This window comes from Tachysurus fulvidraco, chromosome 15, assembly GCF_022655615.1.
Source record: "Tachysurus fulvidraco isolate hzauxx_2018 chromosome 15, HZAU_PFXX_2.0, whole genome shotgun sequence".
In the NCBI taxonomy this organism is placed as follows: Eukaryota; Metazoa; Chordata; class Actinopteri; order Siluriformes; family Bagridae; genus Tachysurus; species Tachysurus fulvidraco.
This window is the reverse complement of record NC_062532.1, coordinates 23,757,401-23,779,900: the sequence shown is the minus strand read 5'-3', so window position 1 is coordinate 23,779,900 and position 22,500 is coordinate 23,757,401. Positions and strand designations below refer to the sequence as shown.

Sequence of the window (22,500 nt, the reverse complement as noted above, 5' to 3'; positions counted from 1 at the left end):
TTAAAATTGTCACTTTTTTGTTTGAGTGAAAGAAAACATGCTCACCACTTACCCAAACTCTGCTGCTAGTTAGACGGGGAAGTGATAGCTCAGTGGTTAAGAAGTAGGACTACTACAGAAAGTCGTGAGTTCTATTCCCAGTGCCACCAAACTGCCACATGCTGGGCCCCTGAGCAAGGCCCCTAACCCTCAATTGATCAGCTGTATAAATGAGACAAACGTAAGTCTGTCACCCTGTCACCGTGTTCACCCTCAGACACATTCACACACTCCCAGTGTCACTCTTGCCTGTTTTCAAACCTTGAGAGTCCTGAATAAATATTAAAGTGCTCTGTGGTTTACAGAGCGCTAGGCGTGTTGCAGTGCACAGTCTGGCCGCTAGTGGGAGTAAATATTCCTTACCTCGTAAACGCACGGGTTAAAAAAAACGTGTTATCCTGTAAAAAACACAATTTCCCATAATTCCCCGCGGTTTCCCCGCCTACAGAAGGTAAAATGGTGGCTTAGGATGGGATGGGCCTCGTATTGTGTTCCTAATACAACAAATGTTTCGGCTTTCAACTTTGTTCATTAGTAGTTCCCTAAAAACGCGTTATAACGTGTAAAGACGTCGCGGCTGAGGAAGCGGCTGCTGACGGAATTGTGAGGTAAATGTTTTTGTCACGCTAATGACTGACTGTTAGCCTGCTAGCTGCTGCTGCTAACAGGATCCAACGGTTTAGCTGCTAAGCTAACAGCTACTAACACGGAGCTGAGATTAATGAGGCACAGATCGTGTTAGCTTCAGCAGCTCTGTGATGCTAATATGTTCCAGCTGAGGGAGAAGTTCAGCTCCAGACAGGATTCATTACTGTGTTATAAAGTGGGTAAAAACATTCATGTGGACACGTTAGATCAGAGCCATCAGGGTCCTCAGGAGCTCCAGGGGCTGTGATGTAGGGACAGATGTGTGGACCTGTGTGTCACTTATTATTATTATTATTATTATTATTATTATTATTATTATACATCTGTCCTTCAGACCTTCTGTGTGACTGGTGATATGAGACAGAATAGAGCGATGACATGACAGTCAGTTTATTAGGAACACCAGCACCTACATGTGTGAAGGTTCTGAGATGTTTATCTCCTCACCATTGAGTGAGCACCTGAGATACTGTAGACTTCTTCTCAGCCCAGAGGAGTGTGAAGCTTCACTGCATAGTTTTCAGTTCTTGCACCATCATTTCTGTGTAAAATCCCAACAGGAGATGAGCAGATTTACTGACCAGCCCATGTGACACTAACCACAGCCTGAAGCTCTTCACCCGACTGCAGGCTTTTACACACTGTGCTGCTGCTGATCGTTGTCTGGTTGTTTAGGTACAAAATGTAAACATAGAGTTGTTAAAATTACAATTGGAATTTTTAAATAAACACCATTATTACTTTTGTAATGACAGCTTATTAATACACAAGCAAAACAATGCAAAATGCCCTCTTTTAATAAATAGAAAATTAATATTATATGATTTTATTATTAATAGTAAATGCATGGGCATGTGGTAGCCTAGTGTTTAAGGTGTCGGACTACCGATCGGAAAGGTCTTGGGTTCAAACCCCGGGTCCACCAAGCTGCCGGGCCCCTGGGCCAGGCCCTTAACACAAAATTGCTCAGTTATATGAATTGAAATAAAATGTAAGTCACTCAGGAGAAGTATGTCTGCTAAATGTAATTATGACTTTCCATATTTCTACAACTACTAATATCTCTTATTATTGTACGTCTATTTATAACATTTAGGCAGAAACTCTGCACTTGGTTTTCTTTTCAGTTCAGCATGACATCAATGTCTGTGTTTTTGCCCCAGAATTGTATTTTTAAAATCAGGTGGTTTACCTTCTGTCTGTATTCACTGTTTTTATTAAGGGCAGTTTAATGAATTTAATCTGAAATTATTTAATAAAATAAATCAGTAGTGAAACTGTTTAAATTAATCTCTCATTTTAATTTCAGTCTCGGGCTTGATGCCGCTCAGATGGAGTGGAAGAAGAAGAGGTGGAGTTTATGCCTGATAAAAGGACAATCGGTCTGAGGTGTTACCACGGAAACGAGCAGACCGTATGACGAGCCTGATTGGCTGGTAATTTAAAACAGACAAAACATCAATCTGTCGCAGGAACTGTGATGTTGCCTTTATTTTCACCATCTGTTCTTGGGTCAATCAGTGTTAAGAGCTGAACTGTGTGTGTGTGTGTGTGTGTGTGTGTGTGTGTGTGTGTGTGATTGTACAGTGAGCTGCTCTTTATCCAACAATACCTTCCTTATGTCTCAGCTGTGCTCTCAACACCAGCTCATTGATTGGTGAGTGTTAATGTTTATAAGACAGTGTTGGGTCACGTCGCTACATCTCCGGGTCACGTCGCTACATCTCCGGGTCACGTCACTACATCTCCGGGTCACGTCGCTACATCTCCGGGTCACGTCACTACATCTCCCCTAGTCACAAACGTTAGAAGAAAAATGTACCATAATTGTATAAACCGTTTATCTTTCTTAAACCACAGTAAGTTAGTAAAGATTAACATAACTAGGGTTGCAAAATTCTAGGAATTTTCAAGGCTGGAAACTTTCCATGGGAATTAACAGGAATTAAAAAAAAATGCAGAGTTGCTATAAAAAGGAACTTAAATGTAGTTAAAAAAAGCTTGCAGCATAATTTAGTTTAAAACAAGAAGATTTAATGCAGTTTAAGTTGAATTTGTACCCTGAATTTGTTCCTCGGTCACTTGCACACAGCACACTGCTTACTGGAAGGCCATTGAGGCCAAACCCCCTTCAGGTACTTACATTCTTCCATAACATGCACAGTAACACTTTATTTTAGGGCCATTTAACTAGTTACTTATTAGCATGAATATTAATAGAATATTGGCTGTTTATTAGTGCTTATTAAGCACATATTAATGCCTTATTCTGCATGACCTTATTCTACATTCTTAATGGTACCCAATACCTAAACTTAATAACTACCTTACTAACTCTTAATAAGCAGTAAATTATGAGTGTTACCACATGCACAGATAATTTCATGAACCCCCCCCCCCACACACACACACACACTCTTACACACTCACTTGAGAGAAAATGCTTCATTTTACATTTTGATTGGGACTCTTTAGAAGGGCAAAGTGTGGGGGATGTTTTCATTTTACAGCAATCATTAGGGTAATGTGTTTATTACAATTATTAAGTTTATTATGTTTATTACAAGCGTAATAATGTTTATGATGACATCATTTTTAAGATGTGTATTACCTTGCATGCATGTCTGCTTATGACCAAACAAAATGTTTATTTATGTTTGTATATGATATAGTTTATATACATTTACCTAGGTTTCCAAATAATTCCCATAAATACCCGTAAAGTTTCTAATTTGGAATGTTTCCGAACTTCCCCAGAAACTTTCCGCCCCTTTGCGACCCTGCAGTCCCTCACGGGTTCTCTCTTATTTGGTCTCTTTTGTGTGATTTCGTTTACTTGAGTTTACTTTTACTGTGAGTTCTGTGATTGATTTCTGAATTTGTTCTTTCCAAGTCTCTTTGATGTGAAGCCTACATCAGCGGTGGGTGTAGACGAGGTTTTGTCCCAGTAAGGACGGGTAAATCTGTAGGCCACCTTTTTTTTACATAAACTATTTTTTTGCTGTCTCCTGCTGAAGTTATTTATGGGTTCATGTGTTCATCTCTTAGGCTGGACATTTGACGGTGAGCTGCGTCCTGCATCTCTCAGAGTAGAGAAGCGGTTTATATACCGCTCTGAAGAACTACGGTACAGATGCCCAGGCCGTCTCCTCTCTGCACCTCTCAGAGGGCAGCTGAGACTGCTAAAAGCCCTCTCCATTCTTCTCCATCTACATCTCCATCATCACCTTCATCTGCTCCATCTTCCCCCTCCTCTCACTGCTCAATCTCTCCCAGAAGAATGGGAATGGGTTATCGCGGAGACGAGGATGGCAGCCATGCTGGGAACAGTCGAGTCAGGAAAGGTGGAGGGGACGGTGTGTCTTCGACCTCAACTCTGGCTTCCTCATTACTCTCTGCACCTCCTTTGGCTTCATTACATCGTCTGTCCTCATCACCTCATCCTTACGATTCTGGCCAGAGGGAGGGCGTGGACACGGAGATATACGATCCCTTTCAGCCCACAGAGGGTGAGGGTGTACCAGGCGTAGACGCAGGGAATGAAGGAGATAAATATGACCCCTTTGAACCCACTGGATCACCAGCATCAGAGAAAGAGATGCATGGGGAGCAAGACGTAGAGGAAGAAAGTTCAATCTGCAGCTTGCAAATGGCATGCGACATAAATGATGCTAAAGAGGTGGAGCTCGAGACAACTCAAGATGCAGTGGGTCCGCCTCCAGACTCCACAGAGACAGTAGAGCGATTGTTGGTGTCTGAGTACATGCCCACACAGGTGAACAGGATTAAACACATAAGACAGCATGGAAAGGACAGAAGAGAAGCAGCTGACTCGGAACATTCAGAAATAGAAGAAGGGGAGATTGTGGGTGTTGCTGAGAGCAGAAGGGAACGGGAGATTGAGATAAGAAGGGAGGTGCTTCTTCCATCCTCGGAGAGTCCTTCATTCTTGCAGGGAGGAGGTCTGAAACCCGAGAGAATTTTACGAGTCTTGGATGGTGAAGGATTTGTATCTGTTCGAGCAGAGGGTGAGTGGGACCATCAACCGGTGCCCCCTATTTGTATGGGAGACCTGAGAAGAAAACTAACCAACAGGCGAAAGCAGAGGTTCAGATCTTGTCCTTCTTCAGCTTCTATATCACCACCTCCTGCATCTGTTCTACCGATACCATCTCCCTCACTGCCGGTGTCTCAACCACAGACCACGGAGAAGATAAGGAGTCGCAAATCATCCAAAAGCTCTAAGGAGAAGGAGCGGCGAAAACTAAAAGGGCAGGACAAGGAGAAGCGAAAGAAGAGGAAAGAGGAAAAGGGGGAACCGGAAAGAGCGAGTGAAGAGAATAAGGAGAAGGATCTTGAAAGGAGGAGCAGAAGAGATGGGAAGGAGAAGAACAGGAGGAGGAGCAGCAGAAGTTATAGTCAAACAAGGAAGAGCACACATCACAGCACTCCAGAGGCAGCATCACACTCCCATAACACCTCTCGGCATCCACACAGAGGCAGGTCCTGGTCCAGTCCCTCAGAAGGCCACCACAGAGGGAGGGACCGTGAACGAGATCGGGACAGAGACAGAGAAAGGGATCAATACAGAGAAAGGAGGAGAGATACCCGAGAAAGAGAGGGAGATAAAGACTCCAGAATGAGAGAAAGAAGGAAAAGAGATCGGAATGAAGGAAGCAGGAGGTCAAGTAGCCGAGAGAGGGGTGATGCAAGAAGGAGAAGAGGAAGTACCGATAGAAGAGACAGGGATAAAGTAAGTGGGCGGGACAGGGAACAGGACAGGAGAAGAGATGGCCGGCCTGTTGTACCTCCGTCTATTCAAGATCTAAACGGCTCAGACCTTTTTGCAATCAAACGTACTATCACTGTTACCACTACACCCCCCACTACCTTGGTCCCTACCTCTCCTTCCCATGCCCAGGATCGGTCCCGAAGCCCTATGCAGGGCTCAGACAAACCTCGCAAGCGCAAGAGAAAACGGAGGAGGCGCTCTGATGATGAGGAGGAGCACAGGAGCAGATCTCCTCCCACTTCACTAAGCCCTCTTCGATATCATGCCTATGACCCTGACCGGCTCTCAGACCACCCCGAGCCAGACATGCTTTCTTTAGACGGAGAGGCACTGGACTCGGATTACCCTTCACTTGAGGACTCCCCTGTGCTGCCTCCTCCCCCTGAGCCTCCTCTGCCAAGCCCTAAACTGAAATCCACAGCCCCCAAAAGTAGTCGGCACCATCAGAAGAAAAAATCCAGATCTAGGAGCAAAAAACTGGGCCAGTCTGAGTCGTCCACTTCCTCCTCTTCTCATAGACCAAAAGCGAGTAAAAGTAAAAGCCTTTTGCCCTCACTGTCTTTATCTCTTTCTGCATCTTCTGGCAACACCGTTTCCCTTCCTCTCGCTGCTTCTTTATCCTCTGCTAAGAGATTACGGAAGACGGGGAAAGATAAACCAGGCAAGAAAGATTTGGGTCGCTCAGGAAGATCCAAGAAGCTTGGTGGATGCAGCAAGAAGAGTAAACTACAGTCTAAAGTCTCAGTGCTGGTCCGGGAGGGAGTAAGCAGCACCACAGGAAACTCTGGTAAACTGGGTATTGAACTTCTAGGACCCAGTGGAACAACTGGTCCATCAGTGGTTGGTGGGTCTATCGCTGTGGTTTTCCGTCGGGACAACGAAAGTCGATCTCCATTCCTAAAGCCCTGTTCTGAACCACTTTCCCTGCCTGGTAGAGTCAAAGATTTGAACAAGACTATTAAGCAACGGAATACCCTTTCATCCATGTCCTCAACAAACCCAACAGGACTCAAGTCAAAGAAAGTCAAGCCAAGCTCTACCACCTCCACGTCATCATCCGCTTCCTCACCCACATCATCCTCAGTGGCAAAGCGCAGACGAAGGCCAGTAAAGAAGACCCGGGAGAAAGGTCTAGTAGTTGATGGGCCTAATGCCAAAGGTGCCAATAGCAGTGCTTTGGGATCTGGTTGGACTGGAGCATCAGATATTCAGCCTGGAATCGGTCCTAAACCATCAAGTCCACCCTCCACACGTCCTGGACCCACACCTTCATCCTCATCTTCATCATCATCGTCTTCATCTACCAGTATCCTCCCCCCATCTTCCTCACCCCCTCACACTCCTCCATTGTCTTTACCACCCTCACGAGACACTAGAGAATCTTCTCCAGACTCCCAGACTGTAGATAGCAGCTGCAAGACCCCTGAACCTTCTTTCCTTTCAGAAGACTGCCCTGTTCAGTCTCAATCCACTCTGATTGTACCTGCAAAGTCACCCCCTAGTCCACCGCCCTCAAGAGGGGATGGAATTTCACAGTCCGTCACCAAGCTCCTCACGTCGGATGACCAGAAGTTGTCACCACCATGTTCCACTTCGTCAGCGTTGGTCGCAGCTTCTCTTGCTCATTCCATTCCTCCTCTGGCTGCTGAACCTTCCTCATCCTCCTCAGTTTCAGTGTCTTCTTCGACGGTCAGTAAGCCTCCACCACCTCCTCCCCCACCCTCTGCTGTGTCACCTTTGCCATGGAGCCTGCAGACGGGCGTAGACTGCACCGCTGGAGGTGTACTAGCATGTGAGTTTTATACTCCCTTATTCCTCTGTTCCTCTATCCCTAACACTCAGCTCTTGTACTCTATTTTCTCAGCACACTACTCTAGAAAGTGTCAAGTTTTCACCTGATCCAAAAATATGAAGCACTTTATGATTGTCTCATTAGGTGGATCGGGCTTTTAGGGGAAACTTTGTAGGGCAGTGGGCCTACAGATATGAAGATGAACACTGCACACTCACTTCAATTCTGTTTTTACACACCACTATTTAACTGCATCCATCAACTGCTGCTACTGTATGTTTACACTTGTGTACAAGAATGCTCTTCTTGTTTCCATCCTCTTATTTGCTCGATGGTCAGGTTACAGACTGCACACTGATTGGTGCTATTTAATGTATATTGTCTTGCACTGTTTGCAAATGATTCAATTAATGTGGCTAGGGCAACCTTCACAAGTTTCTTAAAGGTGGGGTCTCCGTTGTTTGAAAGCCAATGTTGACATATAAAATCACCAAAACAAACACGCCCCTAACCCAAACGGGTCCCACCCCTGTATCGATAGCTCCGCCCACACACATACATACGTAACCCGGGCGACTAACAGAAAGAAACGTGTCTTTATCATAGCTGAAGGGAAGAACAATACGATTGTAGATAAACAAACAAGCAAAAATGCCACACAAGCATAATGATGTAAAGGACAAAGGCATATATTAGTTCTGTGTAACAAAGCAAAACCAACGTTACTCACCTATCGAGAAGGAAAAAAGCGCCTCGGCGTCTTAAGTAAAGTCGGCCACATATTCACAGGTGGGAGTTTCCCGAGTCGATAACTCCTGAGCTAAACGCTGTTACTACACAAAACGCGGTTGTAGCTGCCTCTCTACATTACTACGATAGAAAAGAGGTGTTATTTGTGTAGTAACAGCGTTTAGCTCAGGAGTTATTGACTCGGGAAACTCCAACCTGTGAATATGTGGCCAACTTCCTGCTCCTTCAGTTCTCTCCAGCGCTGGAAAGCTGATCCTATATTAACACGTCCTACTTCTTGTCCTTATCGTAAGTCTTTCTTCTCTTTCTTTCTTTGTTTTTATCCTCCATGTCGATGTTAAAACCGCTTTCTGCTAACGTCACACACGCGCACTGAACACTGTCTCTGCCCGTATCGACAAGACCCGCCCCTTTCTGCTCATTGGCTACACGTTTTGTTTTTTGTTTACAAAAAGTTCGTTTTCTGAAGCAACGGAGACCCCACCTTTAAGATAAGATAAATCTTTATTTGTCTCACAATGGGGAAATTTCTCTGTTACAGCAGTAAAGAGAAAAAATGCAAATATATATCTCTGTAACAATAACCGTATTCTTACCAGTCTTGGCTCGTATCACCTGACTTATTAGCCAAACTTGTCTCTACAATAGATTTCTCATTCTCAGAAGATGAAATTGTGTTACTTGAGTGATGAGGAAGTTGTTTGACTTCACTGTGGTGTAGAGGCAGAAAAACCAGGAACCTCATATAATGTACTGGTGAATGTGCAAAATAAAAATAAATAATAATAATAATGGAAGAAATTGCTGTAGAACAAACAGGCCAAAAATATGTGCACCCCTCATCATCAAACTAAGGTGGGGAAGTCGTGGCCTAATGGTTAGAGAGTCTGACTCCTAACCCTAAGGTTGTGGGTTCGAGTCTCGGGCCGGCCACGACTGAGGTGCCCTTGAGCAAGGCACCGAACCCCTCAACTGCTCCCCAGGCACCGCAGCATAAATGGCTGCCCACTGCTCCAGGTGTGTGTTCACGGTGTGTGTGTGTGTTCACTGTTGTGTGTGTGTGTGTGTGTGTGTGCGTGCGCTTTGGATGGGTTAAATGCAGAGAACGAGTTCTAAGTATGGGTCACCGTAGTAGTGTTAATTTCGTCACCTATTTTTAATTTAGTCTTGTGAAAAATGTCCTTGTTTTAGTCATATTTAGTCTTTCACATATCTTTTTTGTGAGTCAAGTTTTAGTCGACTGAAAGTCTTTTAATTTGTCTAGTTTTAGTGAAAAAAATTGTAGTCCTTTTTAAAATAAAACATTAATTCTGATTAATGAAAAGCCTAAGATCAAATATATATATATATATACATAAAGTAAATGACCAACTTAATACAAGTTATACATGGTATTACACACACCATTATAGATGATATTTGGAGCATTATTACATGTAATTATTTAACTTGATTACTTACATATACATTAGCTTTTAATCCTAATTATTAATGTTGATTATGATGTGATTGTGACAGGGGACGAGGTTTCAGGTTGGGGAGTAAAGAGTTTTTTCTGTCACCACTTTTGAATAAGAAACAATATCAAGGCTATAAAACTTGTCAAAACTCCGAATCACAAAAGTATCAGTGAGAAGTTGAGAACACGTTTAAACAGTACACACACTCGGGCTTTAAACAGTACACACACTCGGACTTTAAACAGTACACACACTCGGACTTTAAACAGTACACACACTCGGACTTTAAACAGTACACACACTCGGACTTTAAACAGTACACACACTCGGACTTTAAACAGTACACACACTCGGACTTTAAACAGTACACACACTCGGACTTTAAACAGTACACACGCTCGGACTTTAAACAGTACACACGCTCGGACTTTAAACAGTACACACGCTCGGACTTTAAACAGTACACACGCTCGGACTTCAAACAGTACACACGCTCGGACTTCAAACAGTACACACACTCGGACTTTAAACAGTACACACACTCGGACTTTAAACAGTACACACACTCGGACTTTAAACAGTACACACACTCGGACTTCAAACAGTACACACACTCGGACTTTAAACAGTACACACACTCGTACTTGATGCACATCACATGTTTTACTTTACTGATACTGCTTTTAATCCTAATTTATTATTTTATTATTTTATTTCTTGATAACAGACTGCTGCTAACTATAACACACCGTTGCCATGAAAAACAGAGCGTTGCCATGGACACACAGGATTGTAGCCGTAGAGACGGAGCGCACTATTTTCTTTAGCGGAAGCAATACAATTGTTCAGCAGTGTCGTGTTGCAGCCACAGGCGTATGAGACCTGTAACGAGCAACAGCGCGAAGCCGCGAACTCATTCTGAATATTTTAAAGGCGTAACAGCTGATGAAAAACAGAGACAATTGTAGACGGAAATATTTCTTCTCGTCTCGTATGACGAAATTAACACTACACCGTACTTAGCCGTGTGTCACGTCACGTCACTAATATGTGGATCTGCCGTTAGTTTTTGCCAAAATGTTTGAAGCACACGATTGTTCAGAATGTCTGCAGGATTAAATACTTCCTTCATTGGAACAGAGGCCCAGGACCGGTTCCAGCTTCAGTGTGACACCCTAGTACACGTACAGTACAGTAACTTCACTTCCAGCTCTTTAGGATGCTGAGCACAGATACAGGATAATAAGGTGTTCATCATTCTCCTTATGAGAGCCTAATTCTCATCGTCTCTCCTGTTCCAGTGACCGCCCTCCTGTTTAAGATGGAAGAAGCCAACATGGCCAGTCGAGCCAAAGCGCAGGAGTTCATCCAGGCCACAAGTCAGGTGAGATCTGTTACTCTTTCTGTTCCTTACTGTAATGTCAATGCTTAATTAAGTCCTATAACAGTAATCTAAAATATTAACTAATTCTCTCTGTCTTGTTTTACATGTAAACCAGATTCTCTCTCAGGCTAACCAGAACCAGTCACAGTCGCATTCTACGTCTAATTCCTCTGCATCACAAGTTCCTGCTCCTCCATCTCATGCCCCACCCTCGGGCCCAACTCCCACCCAGTTCATTCTCCATGGCTCCCTCCCGTTGGTCGGCTGCACCAAAACCCCACCTTCACACATACACTCTGGACTTTCACTAGGTGGTGGATGTGCTCAGACTCCACCTCCTCCAATCCCCGCAGGGCTGTCCGGGCCAGGAGGAGGCGCCACTGAGACAGGCTGGGATGGAGACAGCAAAGACCCTGACAAGGTGTCACTTTTACTCTTTTCTCTGCTGATAATAATATAAATAATATCTGGATAATTCTTTTAAATAGGAGCAAAAAAAATAATAATAAATCAGCAATTATAATAATAGAAAGGAGTAATAAATAAATAACTTATTTTTTATGATTTATTATTATTATTATAACAAACAGTAATGTAAACTATTAATTATTAATGTTGCCATTATTATGTGTTTATTACTTAAATACTTATTTATTTATTTATCTATCTATCTATCTATTTATTTATTTATTTTTAGCTTTAGATGTTCTTTATAATAATAAACTGAAACGTTTTTACCCCGACTCTCCTGTCAGTATTTAAAGAAGCTGCACACCCAGGAGAGGGCAGTAGAGGAAGTGAAGCTGGCCATAAAGCCGTACTACCAGCGCAAAGACATTAACAAAGACGAGTACAAGGACATCCTGAGGAAAGCTGTGCACAAGGTAAACCAGGAAGTGGTTACGTAACACTCATCCAGCCGTGCCCTCGGTTTGCCCTCTGCTGAAACAGGTGAAAGGCTAAAACTGCACCTGATGATGTAAGGCTGGTCTGGGATCAGATTTCTGCCTTTCTTTCCCAGGCTTTGTTAGTGTACAATAAGTCAGGTGTAATCCTGGTGTTCTGTAACCTAATGACACAGGATGACGTGACAGAACAGAAGGAACTGTTCAGTTTATACACAGACTGAGTTACAGAGAGCACATGGAGGCTTTAGACACAACATTTATCATGTTTAGAAAAAACAGATGCAAACTTTTAAACTTTGGTTTAGATAATTATAAAATTATCATTTACATCATTATACATGTCTGAGATCAAATGTATTATATTATGTTTATATTATATTCATAATCACTCACACACACACATGCACACATACACACACACACCCACACACATACACACACTCACACACACACACACACTCACACACACACACACACACACATACACACACACACACACACACACACACATACACACACGTATACACACACCCACACTCACACATACATACACACACGTATACATACACCCACACTCACACATACATACACACACACTCACACATACATGCACACACATACACACACACACACACACATACACACATACATACACACACATGCACACACACACATACACACACACATATATATACACACAGACATATATATACACACACACATATACACACTCACATACACACACACACATATATACACATACACACACACATACATACACACACACACACATACACACACACATACATACACACACACACACACATACACACACACATACATACACACACACACACACACACACACACACACACACTCTGTTATATTCTTCACTCCTCTACACCTGAGCGGTGAGGGGACAAAAACCTATGGACTAAAGATGTCTTTGTTTCTCTCAGATCTGTCACAGCAGGACAGGTGAGATCAACCCAGTGAAGGTGAGTAACCTGGTAAAGCTCTATGTACAGAGGTACAAGTATTTCCGGAAGCACGGGCGCAAAATGGACGACGAGGACAAGGAAGAGCGAGACTCCACCTCCCTGCACGGCTCCACATGATTGGACGTCAGGACCGTTCAGGAGACTTTGTAATTCTCCACACTGTGCTGTTAATGTAAAGTCCTGAACTCCGCCTCCACACCAAGCCACGCCCCTTTCCTGTGTGTTTAATCTAACTGTTGGATTAAAAACTAGTGCACACTTTAGAACACTTTTATAGGTTTGTTATGATTCAGGACACTACATGGATGTGCTTTTTCTGAATGGTAAAATATTCATCAGAATTAATCCCAGGCTTCTCCCAGTCGCCGGTCAGAGGTAGACGAGTGCATGTTTCAACCCTCATTTTTTTTTTTTAGACTTTTTTTTTCTTCGTTTGTTTTTAAATTGTGGTCCTTCACACGTCTGATGTCTTTATTGCACATGTTCATGGATGTGGAGAAAACAGACTCGACATCGTCTCGTCATCTCAGATTCTACAAGAACGTTAGCAGCTTCTCAGACTTGTGGCTGTAGACGTGCATGAGTTTTAGGCTGTATTTACTCCAGGAGGGACATGTGATCAATCAGAGGTATAAAAGTGACTCATATTTTCTGTCTGCACGACACAGCAGCTCATGGGCTGGGCTTCAGAACGGCAAGATCATCAGACGATAAACTGAATAATTAAAAAGAAAAGAGGAGTCGGACTCGCCGCAGTGCCTGATGATGCGGCGAGGATCTTCTGAGAGAAACAACGCATAAGTAGATTTTGCCGGCAATATATTAAAAAATATCGAAGAACCTACAAACGTCCTCAAGAAGGTTGAGTCGATTCTCTTTTCCTACACAGTGTATAAAACTGCAGCGAATGTAGTTCATGTTCAATCTGAAACTTTAGCCGAGTTTTTGTTATACAATAAATGTTTATTCTACATGAAATGGGAGAGACGTCGTGAGGAGGAATCTGGTGGAATGTAAGAAATGCTGAAATAAATTATTAAACCTTTAACTGAAAGGTGAACGAGTGAAAGTGGGAGTGTTTCTGATGAAGGAGGAAAAAACACCTCAGTGATGAAAACTGCAGATTAAATGAAACCCTTTTATCATCAGTCCCCAAACTCTGTGATTCTTCATTAATTCCATAAAACTGTCATGAACAAGCAGGAGGTAATAAAGAGATTTGAATAAAAATAAAGATCATTTAATTTAATTCAGTTTGACACTAAACACCTGAGAGGAGATGATGATGATGATGGTGATGATGGTGGTGGTGATATGACATGCCTCCAGGCTCTAAGGTTTATTTTAACTCTGTCTTAAAGCAGCAATAAGGGATTTGTGGAATAAACAAGGACTCGTCAGGTGCAGTATCAGGTTGTGTTTCCAGCAGGAACTCCGGTACTCTGAGCCTCTGTTACTGATGGAACCAGCTGCTGCTTCTGCTGAAGAAAACAGACCCCCTACTCCTCATATTTCAGCTCTATGAGTATATGAGCATAACTATGAGTATATATAATAATATATATTTATATATAAGTTTATTACAGTATTTTACTTCCTGCTTATACTCTGCATTCATACCACATCATTAACACGAGGACTTTCTCATAAAGAGACACTTCCAAAACATGGTCATGGTTATTATTATTCTTCACCTCAAATGTACTGCATGTGTGGACAGAGGTTTGGAGATCGCTGGTATTACTGAGCATCTGTTTATGGACTGATCTCTGGGGAATGCCAGTGTTCTCTTTACTGAGGAGCTGAAGGTGGTGATGCAACACTTATTTTTTGTTGTGTTAGATTGTCACTGTGTGATCTTTATTATTTAACATCAAACCTGCAGTAGATGTTCTGGATAAACACAGTGTCTCAGTGCTACACACACACGCACACACACACACACGCACACACACACACACACCTGTACTGGGCGTGGCCTGGCCATGTCAGCGTCTACATGTCTGTGCAGGAAATGGCGGTGATTCTTGTGTTGGAAACACGTTGAGTCGGTGAGCACGACAGGCTGCTACAGTGTGTAATTAACACGGCTGTAAACTAACACTAAGTGTGTTTGTGTTCAGTGCCCTCTGCTCCTCTGCTGTTCTCTGTTTCATTACAGAAACCCGATTTAGGGGTTTTGGGCTCTACAGTTTTGTGAATCTGAAAGCGAGCACCAGGATAATTGAGAAGGTTTTTTTTCTTTGTGACTAGTGAATTGAGCGTGAACTAAACCTGCAGGACTGGTCATACAGGACAGAGTCAAACTAAACACACACGACACGGATTTGGCCGAGCGTGAAAATGATTCAGGCCTCAAATCAGCAATTTCCTCAAGATTTCAGATTAAAAAATGTGCAGAAGGAGATTAAAACTTTACTGTCAGTTCATAGTGAATAAAAGACAGAAAAGTCACTTAATGTAGAATGTAAGTGCAGAGTAAATGATCAGAAACGGTGTGTGTGTGTGTGTGTGTGTGTGTGTGTGTGTGTGTGTGTGTGTACAGATTCACAGTGCCTCAATTAAAAAGAAAATTAATTCTTTGCTGGTGTTGGGAAAGTTCTGGTTTAGTGACACTGCACATTTAGCAGGTTTTTTCTGTCCTTTGTTCCACCCAGGTGAAGTCACAGAAGGTTGTAATTAGTAACGAGTTGATAATAAAGAGCTTTGCGTTCCTGTTCAGTTCCTGATCCACTGGAGCTTTCTCCGAGTCCTGGAATATGAAATCCAGCAGTCTGGCGATTCACCTTCTTAACAGATGGCAGAGGTCCTCAAAAGATGATCCTCAAATGGTAATGTGTCTCTCTCTCTCTCTCTCTCTCTCTCTCTCTCTCTCTCTCTCTCTCTCTCTCTCTCTCTCTCACACACACACACACACACACACACACACACACACACACACACTTTAACTGTGGTATGGTTGTTCCCAGTGTGAGCTCTGTGTCTCAGTCAGATGTTCTCCACATCTACAGGACAGAGGATTTACACTGCTTTGTGTTTCTCAGGGACAAAATGAAACAGGTTTGGAGTTTTGGCTTGTTGTTTTTTCCCCACATCCCCAGGCACTGATTACTTTCCTGTAGCAGCTCAGATGTTTTGTTCCTTTTGGTTTTATAGTTGTATAATGTGGAAATGAAGTGAATATCTGCATTTGTATTAAAAGGCTTCTGTTTTTTTACTTGTTAATTCTGCACGAGTGAAGTGAAGTCTGAACGCATCTCACATCAAATAAATCCAACAAGATCAGCAGAAATCCTGCAAAACTCTCATCACATTTACATCTTCATTTTAGTTCTTCATACATCTTCCGCGCGCGCGCACACACACACACACACACACACACACACACACACACACACACACACACACACACCTGTACTGGGCGTGGCCTGGCCGTGTCTACCTGTCGCGGTGATTCTCGCCTTAGAGACACGTTGAGTTGGTCGACACGCTGCAGCACGCGGTGGTGTTCTGTAACTTTCTGCGTGTAACTTCGACTGAAAAGCGGGGAAAAGACCGAGGAACAGAGGACGTGAAGATTTATATGGAATCCCCGAATCCACTGCGGAGAAAAAAACTATCTCTTTAAAGCGTCACCGGGGTTTAATAAAGCGCGCAGGAAGCAGCAGGAGGAAGCAGCCATGAATCCAACAGACCGTGAGACCGACGTGGACAGAGACTGGGGCAGGAAAGCAGAGAAAGATCAGGTTAGTCTGGGTTTATTACTGAGGGTCGGGCACTCTGTCTCTGTCTCTGTCTCTGTCTCTGTCTCTCTGTCTGGGGACGTTTTCACCTGCACTCATATCCAAACTCCACACTGTACTCCAGTGCTGATGACTTACAGGGACACAGGACACACATCTGTCCTCTCAACACACATCTGTCCTCTCAACACACATCTGTCCTCTCAACACACATCTGTCCTCATAACACACATCCGTCCTCTCAACACACATCTGTCCTCATAACACACACATCTGTCCTCATAACACACACATCTGTCCTCTCAACACACATCTGTCCTCTCAACACACACATCTGTCCTCTCAACACACATCTGTCCTCATAACACACATCCGTCCTCTCAACACACATCTGTCCTCATAACACACACATCTGTCCTCATAACACACACATCTGTCCTCATAACACACACATCTGTCCTCTTAACACACACACATCTGTCCTCTTAACACACACACATCTGTCCTCTCAACACACACATCTGTCCTCTCAACACACACATCTGTCCTCTTACCTCTACGTATGCACTGAGTGAGCAGGTTTATGACACATTTATAACTTGGAGCTTTTATAGGTCTGATTATTGCTGCTGCTGCTGCTGCTGCTGATGATGATGATCCACACCTCCATCACAGATTTACTTTCTGGGAGACTTTGTGGGTGTGAACACGGCTGTAGGTGATGTGCAGGGTCACGTGTGAGGATGTTTCTACAAACGTTTTGCATGTTGTGTGACGTAGGACCGTTACAGGTGTGTGGATTTATTAAAGAACAAACAGGCCACGCCCACTGACACTAACCACAGTCTGAAAGCTGGGAGTAATGTTTACTGAGGATTAGAGTCCTATTCTGTTCAGTTCAGTATGATTGCATTTGTATAGTGCTTTAACTAAAAACATTGTGACTCACAGCAGCTTTTCTTTCATCTGTAAATTCATGACAAATAAAAAAAAAAATCTTATATTTAAATGTAATATTTAGTTACAAAGAAGAAGCTGGAAGCAGGGTGTGTTCTGGAGGCAGAGTGGAGTGTGTTGGACGGGGGGTGTGTGCTGGACACGGAGTGGGTGCTGGACACGGAGTGGAGTGTGTTGGACACGGAGTGTGTGTTGGACACGGAGTGTGTGTTGGACACGGAGTGTGTGCTGGACGCGGAATGTGTGCTGGATATGGAGTGGAGTGTGTGCAGGAGGCGGAGTGAAGTGTGCTGGAGGCGGAGGGGAGTGTGTGATGGAGGCGAAGTGCGTACTGTACACGGAGTGCGTACTGGACGTGAAGTGTGTGCTGGATGCGGAGTGGAGGGCATGCTGGACGCGGAGTGTGTGCTGGACATTGAGTGTGTGCTGGACATTGAGTGTGTGCTGGACATTGAGTGTGTGCTGGACATTGAGCACGTGCCGGACGCTGAGTGGAGTGCGTGCCGGAGGGGAAGTGAAGCGCGTTCCGGAGGGGAAGTGAAGCGCGTTCCGGAGGGGAAGTGAAGCGCGTGCCGGACGCCGAGTGGAGCGCGTGCCGGAGGGGAAGTGAAGCGCGTGCCGGATGCAGAGTGGAGTGTGTGCTGGACATGGGGTGGAGTGTGTGCTGGACATGGGGTGGAGTGTGTGCTGGACATGGGGTGGAGTGTGTGCTGGACGTGGAGTGGAGTGTGTGCTGGACGTGGAGTGGAGTGTGTGCTGGACGTGGGGTGGAGTGTGTGCTGGACGTGGGGTGGAGTGTGTGCTGGACGTGGGGTGGAGTGTGTGCTGGACATGGGGTGGAGTGTGTGCTGGACGTGGAGTGGAGTGTGTGCTGGACGTGGAGTGGAGTGTGTGCTGTATGTGGAGTGTGTGCTGGACATGGAGTGGAGTGCGTGCTGGACGTGGAGTGGAGTGTGTGCTGGACGTGGGGTGGAGTGTGTGCTGGACATGGGGTGGAGTGTGTGCTGGACGTGGAGTGGAGTGTGTGCTGGACGTGGAGTGGAGTGTGTGCTGTATGTGGAGTGTGTGCTGGACATGGAGTGGAGTGCGTGCTGGACGTGGAGTGTGTGCTGTATGTGGAGTGTGTGCTGGACATGGAGTGGAGTGCGTGCTGGACGTGGAGTGGAGTGCGTGCTGGACGCGGAGTGGAGTGCGTGCTGGACATGGAGTGGAGTGCGTGCTGGACGCGGAGTGGAGTGCGTGCTGGACGCGGAGTGGAGTGCGTGCTGGACGCGGAGTGGAGTGCGTGCTGGACGCGGAGTGGAGTGCTTGCTGGACGCGGAGTGGAGTGCGTGCTGGACGCGGAGTGTGTGCTGGACGTGGAGTGGAGTGTGTGCTGGACGTGGAGTGTGTGCTGGAGTGTTTTAGCCGTTTGGCAGATGCTCAACACATGATAATTGTCTCACACACACTTAACTGTGTTATTTTACTTAGTCCATAGTTCTGTGTTGACTTCTGTAGCACTGCTGTGTCTCCTAGACACTTCCACACCTCCACAGTTACGTCATCTGGACCAACGGCCTTTCTTGGTTCTTCTCAGATCCTTCCTCACCTCGTCCTTTATAATCTTTCCTATTTCCTGCTTTACAATATTAATGTTAGTTAGTCCTGTTCCTTATGGAATAAAAACACTGTCAATAATAATCGCATGAGCCCCGCCCTCTTTTAAACCACCGGCGCCGAAATGGCGGATCAGTGGCCAAGTGCTCGCTCGTCGTCTCAGGTAAGTTGGGTTTTCCTTCCAAATTCGGACATGTTTAAGGGTTAGTTATCACTAATAACAGAGAGGAGTAATATTACAGAGACAGGTTAACTATAGTAAGTAAGATTAGCTCTCAGAGTAAGGTTACATTAGGTGCTTAAAGAATACAGCTGTTTAGGAGGTCATCACTGCAGTCTGTAGCGTCATGAGATAGGCCTACATAAGACACGCACACACACCCACACACACACACACACACACACACACACACACACACACACACACCTCACACCTAGCCATTTCCTGCTGCACTGACTGCCCATTTGACTTGGACCTTCTTACTTGTCCTGACTGTCCACTGACATTGGACTGGTTCGCCATTTTCTGATGTCCAACACTTAAGGTGTCGGTCAACATCGACACCAGATTCTGGGCTGAGAGCAAGATGTCACCTAATGGAACCTGATAAACAATAAAATATGACTTTAACACTTAAGCAGTGAACACTTATATTACATGACCTGTGTATTCCAGTGCATGTACACAGCTGTTAGTAAGTTAACACATAAAATGGCTAATTCTTTTATGTAGGCCATCACGCTACAGACTGCAGTGATGACCTCCTAAACATCTGTATTCTTTAAGCACCTAATGTAACCTTACTCTGAGAGCTAATCTTACTTACTATAGTTAACCTGTCTCTGTAATATTACTCCTCTCTGTTATTAGTGATAACTAACCCCTAAACATGTCCGAATTTGGAAGGAAAAACCAACTTACCTGAGACGATGAGTGAGCGCTTGGCTGCTGATCCGCCATTTCGGCGCCGGTGGTATAAAAGAGGGCGGGGCCATGCGCACTTCGTGGAATCGATTCATCTTCCCTCGGATAGTAATGCCTGTGAACGTGATGACGTATTTTTGACAGTTGTTTCGCAGCAGACCGTTTTCGTGTGTGAAACAGAGGTGTTGTGAAAACAAGCGTTGTGTGTAAACTGTCATAGTCGTACATTTTGGAGTTGTATTTGAACAAACACACAAAATGTCGTATCTGTAAACCGTCATGGCCGTAGGTTTTGGGATCCGACTCCGCAAAATTTAAATTTACACACAAATGCTTTGAATTCCGTCCGATTATTATTGACAGTGTTGTTATTCCATAGTTCCTCTGCACCATAATCACTGACACATTCAGCATCACCCCTTTAATACAAACTGATGACCCTGTGTGATGCTCTTTAAGCTCTAACACCTTCAACTGATCCGGGCTGGAATTCACATGGAGGACTCACGTGTTTACATTCGACACGTGGAAATGAATAATAACAAAATAAACTTATAAAATGTTAAATTAAAAATGATTGTTAAGAATTTTTTTAAAGAATGTTAAAAATATTCAAAATCATTTTAAAACAATGAAATAAATGTAGCTAGAAATATCAACCAGGAAGTGCTTCTGTAATTTAAAGGAGTTTTTTTTATTTTCTGCTTTGAATATTCAAATATCAAGTCATTCCAAGTTCAGAAGTATGTGCCCCCCTGAGCATCACACCCCAGGTCTGTGTGTGTTGACCGTCTCAGTCCAGGTTTATTGTCCTCTTTACTGTTCTAATCAGCTCCACCCATGAAGGGTCTCCACTAGATGTTAGATTGTGTCTGTGGGGATTAGTGATCATTCAGCTACATCAGCATTAGTGAGATCAGACTGTTGGTGAGGAGGTCTGGGGTTCAGTCGGTGTTCAGTGGGGTTGAGTCCATCAAAGCTCTGTGCAGGACACACAAGTTCTTCACTTCAACCTTCACATCCACACCATGTCTTCATAGAGCTTCTTTGTGCACAGAGACATTGTCCTGATGGAGCAGGGTTTAGTTCCAGTGAAGTGAGACTGTAACACCAGCACTCGTGTGTGTGTGTGTGTGTGTGTGTGTGTGTGTGTGTGTGTGTGTGTGTGTGTGTGTGTGTGTGTGTGACACTGAACTGAACTGTGTATTGTTAATCATAATAAAGTGTGATTCTCATTACGGTTTGCTTTAATAATTCAGTATGAGGTTAAATCTTACAGTCAGTGCTGGACAGTCGTCACACAGCTTAAACATGAATCTCCACACTCAAGTGTTTGTGTATTACTTCATGTACAGAGTTAATCATTAAAATAAATAATATAATATAAAATAAAATAAATTGTTTTTTTAATTCTCGTAATTGAGGATGAATGTTAAACTGCGTCATGTCCAAACACACAGTTTATTCCAGACGCCTTCAGGTGATCTAAAAGCCGCTGTCTCAGGGCCCTGGGCTCAGCTTGGGAATTACTGTGTGTTTATTAAAGCTCTAATCCCCAGGAGGAGGGTGTGTTCCAGGCAGTTTAGCACAACTTAGGGCGTCGTCATGTAGGAAAGGAAGCAGCACAAATCCTCGTAGGATTGAAACACGACCTTGTGTGGATTCTGATTTTATAAACAGGAGCAGAAGTAACTTTATTAAATCCAGTCTTCTGTCGATGATGAACATCTACACAGCGGGAAGAGCGACGAGGAGCTGTGACATACGGCCCCTGTGACATGCTGCCCCTGTGACATGCGGCCACTGTGACATGCTGCCCCTGTGACATGCTGCCCCTGTGACATGCTGCCCCTGTGACATGCGGCCCCTGTGACATGCGGCCCCTGTGACATGCTGCCCCTGTGACATGCTGCCCCTGTGACATGCGGCCCCTGTGACATGCGGCCCCTGTGACATGCGGCCCCTGTGACATGCGGCCCCTGTGACATGCGGCCCCTGTGACATGCTGCCCCTGTGACATGCTGCCCCTGTGACATGTAGCCCCTGTGACATACGGCCCCTGTGACATACGGCCCCTGTGACATGCGGCCACTGTGACATGCTGCCCCTGTGACATGTAGGCCCTGTGACATGCGGCCCCTGTGACATACGGCCCCTGTGACATGTGTCCCCTGTGACATGTGTCCCCTGTGACATGTGTCCCCTGTGACATGTGTCCCCTGTGACATACGGCCCCTGTGACATACGGCCCCTGTGACATGCGGCCCCTGTGACATGTGTCCCCTGTGACATGTGTCCCCTGTGACATACGGCCCCTGTGACATACGGCCCCTGTGACATGCGGCCCCTGTGACATGCGGCCCCTGTGACATGTAGGCCCTGTGACATACGGCCCCTGTGACATACGGCCCCTGTGACATGCGGCCCCTGTGACATGCGGCCCCTGTGACATACGGCCCCTGTGACATGCGGCCCCTGTGACATGCGGCCCCTGTGACATGC

General features: G+C 44.7%; 2 protein-coding genes across 6 annotated transcripts in view; both read left to right on the top strand.

Annotated features, from left to right (window-relative positions):
• Positions 1-460: 460 nt before the first annotated feature.
• On the top strand, positions 461-13,922 carry scaf1 (SR-related CTD-associated factor 1). Of its 5 annotated transcripts, XM_027155725.2 has the most exons (10): positions 461-647; positions 1,248-1,362; positions 1,997-2,123; positions 2,275-2,344; positions 3,581-3,644; positions 3,736-7,271; positions 10,783-10,865; positions 10,981-11,286; positions 11,621-11,749; positions 12,733-13,922. In XM_027155725.2, exons 6-10 carry the CDS (start codon positions 3,821-3,823, stop codon positions 12,889-12,891), a joined length of 4,128 nt encoding a protein of 1,375 aa, XP_027011526.2. In that variant the 5' UTR covers positions 461-647; positions 1,248-1,362; positions 1,997-2,123; positions 2,275-2,344; positions 3,581-3,644; positions 3,736-3,820; the 3' UTR covers positions 12,892-13,922. The 5 variants fall into 5 exon arrangements, with proteins under 5 accessions (XP_027011526.2, XP_047657215.1, XP_027011527.2 ...); XM_047801259.1 differs by lacking the exon at positions 1,248-1,362 and having other exon boundaries at positions 3,581-3,634; XM_027155726.2 differs by lacking the exon at positions 1,248-1,362.
• Positions 13,923-15,486: 1,564 nt separating this feature from the next.
• trpm4a (transient receptor potential cation channel, subfamily M, member 4a) overlaps positions 15,487-22,500 on the top strand; it is a 31,445-nt gene continuing 24,431 nt past the window's right edge. Inside the window, exons 1-2 of the mRNA XM_047800585.1 lie at positions 15,487-15,605; positions 15,786-16,520. Coding sequence (XP_047656541.1) covers positions 16,455-16,520 — 66 coding nt within the window. The 5' untranslated portion in view covers positions 15,487-15,605; positions 15,786-16,454. The remainder of the gene's footprint in view (positions 15,606-15,785; positions 16,521-22,500) is intronic.